Raw genomic sequence first — 3,997 nt, 5'->3', positions numbered from 1 at the left:
TCTTCAAAAATCTTATACATATCCCTTGCACAACATCTGTCAGGAAAAGACGTGAAGAAGAATGAAGTTACCGGCCGTTTCTGACCAGTTCCACCTCCGATATGGTCCCACCTTTTCACCACCTTCTCTTTACGGTTCCTTCTCCCCACCTTCTTCCAACCCTCACCACCTTCACCAGCCTCTCCCGATTTCAAGAAAGGAAAACTCCGTCCCCCTACCTCCGTCCCCTCATCCACTACACTCTTCCCCTTGATAGTTTCAAGAACACTCCGGCCCCCTCCCTCCGTCCCCTCAACCGCCACTCGCTCACGTTCACTCATATCTGTAATAAGTTATTCAACTTATTATTTCTATCAAGTTATCTTTAGAGGGTAATATACATCTTTCAAATTTTAGAAAGAGAAAGATCATAATACTATTCATTGTGAGCACTACCCATTAATAATTTCTTGTTAAATACTGTATAAAAAATAGATATTCTAAGATATGTTCCTTCGACTTATGTGTGCACACACTGTATTTGGCGATAAGACTGACTCTACTCCACAACGATTCTAACAACTAAAGGTATATAAAAAATATCATAATGGTTCTTTAAACACACCCAAAAGACACATCTACACTGTAAAGATACTGCTTTAAAAATTTTAATATTAATTTCTCTCTTCACGTTTTATACGAGAGCAAAAATTTATACTACTTTTATAGAAGTGATACTGATAGAGTATTGCACACATGGCATCGATTTTAGTTGTCTATATAAGAAAATATGCTTATTATATGTCTATCTCACAAACAAGAGCAAGAAAAACAACTTCAGATTTTTCTTTAGCATTTCAAGTGCGGTTATAAACTAGAAAAAAATGGCTGAATCAAAGTTGAGCAGCGTGAAGGATAAAAGATGGTCATTGGAGGGTATGACTGCATTAGTGACGGGAGGAACCCGTGGCATTGGGTAATTTCCTTTATCTTTACTCTTACTTCAAATATTTAGTGACTAATAAGATTTTTACTTTGAGTTTTGTATAATGAATAGGTACGCAATTGTGGAAGAGTTGGCAGAATTTGGAGCAGCAGTGCATATATGTTCACGTAATGAAGATGATATTAACAAATGTTTGGAAGAGTGGAAAAGCAAAGGATTTAACGTAACTGGATCAGTATGTGATATATTAAGTCATGAACAACGCAAGACTTTAATGGAAAATGTTTCTTCCATCTTTCATGGAAAGCTCAATATTCTAGTATGATCTATTCATATTTTTATTAATTTATATAATTTTTTATTTCGTAAAGCCAATTTATGTAATTGAAAAATTGTTGAACATATAGGTCAACAATGCTGCAAAACCTTCAATGAAGAAAATATTAGATAATACTGAAGAGGATTTAACAAGTATAGTTGGTACCAATTTTGTGGCTGGTTACAATTTGTGTCAACTTGCACATCCACTTCTAAAGGAGTCTGGATATGGAAGCATAGTTTTTACTTCATCCATCGCTGGTTTAAGAGCTATTCCTGTTTTATCGGTTTATGCATCCACAAAAGGTATGTATTAGTTTCTTTGATAATTAAATTAACTATGAGTGTGATATAAAATAAATCATTTAAAATAGCATGTAAATGAATTCAGGAGCGGTGAATATATTCACCAAGAACTTAGCATTAGAATGGGCAAAGGATAATATTCGTGCAAATGCTGTTGCACCTGGACCTGTCAAGACTGAACTTTTGGGATCAATTATGGTATGCATTTATCCATGTAACATATAAGACTATAGAAATAACTCTAGCATGTTGTCATTAATGTAGAAATTGCTATTTACAGGATGCGTCTGAAGGGGGTGGAGCTATAAATGGTATAGTGTCTCAAACTCCTATGGATCGTATGGGAGAGATTAGAGAGATATCCTCGTTAGTTGCTTTTCTTTGTCTTCCAGCTGCATCTTATATTACTGGACAAGTTATAGCTATTGACGGAGGTTTCACTGCTTAGATCAATGCTATCAATTTCTTTTCCTTTCTATTAGCATGTTTTTTCTGGTTTCTGTTTGTTTCCAATCTTGTTGTTTCGCAAATCTGTTGGCCTAGGTTGCTTTGTCGTGCTGCTTCTTTCAATGGTTGTTTTTGTATTTTGTTGTTTTTTTTCACCTGTTAATGGACAGTGTTGTTGGTATCATATCATTCTCTTAAGCTGGGCACCACTTGTCTTTGGAATACAGTATGAGAACTGTTTTTTAAGAATAAAATAAATAACAAGTAAATTTTTGTTGTAAATATGCAAGTAAAATTTTAAAGCTATTAATTGTGGATTAATATATGTTTTTCTTATTTGTAGATTTTTATATATGTGGAATTACTTGCAACTTTTCTGTTCTAAACTAAAACTCCGAACTATAAACATATTTTCAAGAAGAAAGCTTTCAAGGATATTTTTTTTAGAACTAAAGAAATTACAAATAAATTCGCAAATAGAAGTACAGTAAATAAAAAAAACGTAGCAAAATTAATAATTTATAAATATATGATTTAGAAGAAAGTTTTTGGATATTGATGCATTCGCTTCCTTCCATAAAAGAATTGAAGTTAAAACATTAGGTTTAATAGATTCTAGTGAAATATATGTGATTTGGAAAACTCTTAATATGATATTTCACTAATAAAAAAAATTCAATCTTATTAATTGATTTGGCAAACAAAATACTTGACATATGGTTGATTCCTCCAAAAACTGATTTTGAGGGGATTTAATTTTGAAATTAATTTTGAGGAATATAATTTTTCAATTGATTTGGCAAATAAAATACTTGACATATGGTTGATTCCTCCAAAAATTGATTTTGAGGGGATTTAATTTTTGAAATTAATTTTGAGGAATATAATTTTTCAATTGATTCTGACAAAAAATGAATAAATTTTATTTTAAATTATATTTAGGTAAAAATGTTTAGTTTCAAATGTTAAAAACAGATACAATCTCTTATCTCTAAATCAAGCGCCACATAGAATTGCATAATATATCAAAATATTTTGTACTTTTATATAAAACCAACTTCAACAGATTCATTTGTACTTTGACAGACACGGTGTTGAGTGAATCTTGTATATGGGGCATCTTTCTCGACATGTCTTCTTCAGTTGAAGTGAATAGAACATGTTGTCAACATGTTTTCATAAGTTAGCTTTACCAAACATAATGTCAACCATAAAAATAGAGAATTAACATAAACCTACTGGCTAAATATATCTCACCCTGACATAAGCCACGTTACAACCTTTGAAAGTCTTCAAAAACATGTTTTCGAATAGAAAGTGACGAATTATTAGAAATGTTGCAAATTCATATGTTTGGTATCAATTATATGTGCATGAGTGTTTACCATATTATTTAGAATTAGAGTGAAGAGTGACATTAACAGAAGGTTGAGTATATAGAAAAGTTGACAAAAACACCTCTATGGACTATTTATATTGAAGCAAGGAAAAAAAGTGATAACTTGTTAATGATTGGTGTTTGTCATTGATTTGGTAATCACAATTATGAATAAGCTTCTTTAGGACAAGTAACCGTGTAAGTTTATGGTTGTCATGATCTTGCCATCATGATATTTTATTAAGCATTTGCATATGATTTGATGATTTTCACTAGATTAAGTTTAATTTTTATGAAAACATAGGAAAAAAATGAACAAGTGAAGAAACAAAATAAAAAGATGAAAAAATGGAGAAGTTGTAAAGAAAAGAGCATTTTCAGTATAATTTATGTCATGAAGTTTGTCCAGTAATTTAATCATATCTAGAGTTTCTTAATTCTGATTGAGGTGAGACTTACGACAAATGAAAACTAACAAAAAGAGCTAGCCACTAAAAAAAATTGTATAGACATCATGGTGAGATGTGCATCCCATCGGAGCGCATTGGAAATTCATTGTGGCGTTATGCAACCTTTTTCTATCACGCTTTTACTGTTATAAGAAGAGAAAACGAATAGGAAAA

At 31.5% G+C, this 3,997-nt stretch overlaps 1 protein-coding gene across 4 annotated transcripts; it reads left to right on the top strand.

Annotated features, from left to right (window-relative positions):
• The first annotated feature begins 809 nt into the window (after positions 1-809).
• On the top strand, positions 810-1,997 carry LOC131638591 (tropinone reductase homolog). Of its 4 annotated transcripts, XM_058909160.1 has the most exons (6): positions 810-955; positions 1,037-1,244; positions 1,333-1,357; positions 1,505-1,549; positions 1,635-1,747; positions 1,830-1,997. In XM_058909160.1, exons 1-6 carry the CDS (start codon positions 864-866, stop codon positions 1,995-1,997), a joined length of 651 nt encoding a protein of 216 aa, XP_058765143.1. In that variant the 5' UTR covers positions 810-863. The 4 variants fall into 4 exon arrangements, with proteins under 4 accessions (XP_058765143.1, XP_058765140.1, XP_058765141.1 ...); XM_058909157.1 differs by having other exon boundaries at positions 1,333-1,549; positions 1,635-1,736; positions 1,816-1,997; XM_058909158.1 differs by having other exon boundaries at positions 1,333-1,549.
• Positions 1,998-3,997: the final 2,000 nt, after the last annotated feature.

This window comes from Vicia villosa, unplaced genomic scaffold (assembly GCF_029867415.1).
Source record: "Vicia villosa cultivar HV-30 ecotype Madison, WI unplaced genomic scaffold, Vvil1.0 ctg.002339F_1_1, whole genome shotgun sequence".
NCBI lineage: Eukaryota > Viridiplantae > Streptophyta > Magnoliopsida > Fabales > Fabaceae > Vicia > Vicia villosa.
Note: the sequence above shows the minus strand (reverse complement) of the source record. Positions and strands in the feature narration are given on the sequence as shown.

Excerpts from the sequence above, each read along its gene's own strand:
- LOC131638591 (XM_058909157.1), top strand. The coding sequence starts at position 864 with ATGGCTGAATCAAAGTTGAGCAGCGTGAAGGATAAAAGATGGTCATTG. Across the intron at positions 956-1,036 it reads GGAGGAACCCGTGGCATTGG|GTACGCAATTGTGGAAGAGT; the intron begins GTAATTTCCTTT and ends TATAATGAATAG. Across the intron at positions 1,245-1,332 it reads ATGGAAAGCTCAATATTCTA|GTCAACAATGCTGCAAAACC; the intron begins GTATGATCTATT and ends TTGAACATATAG.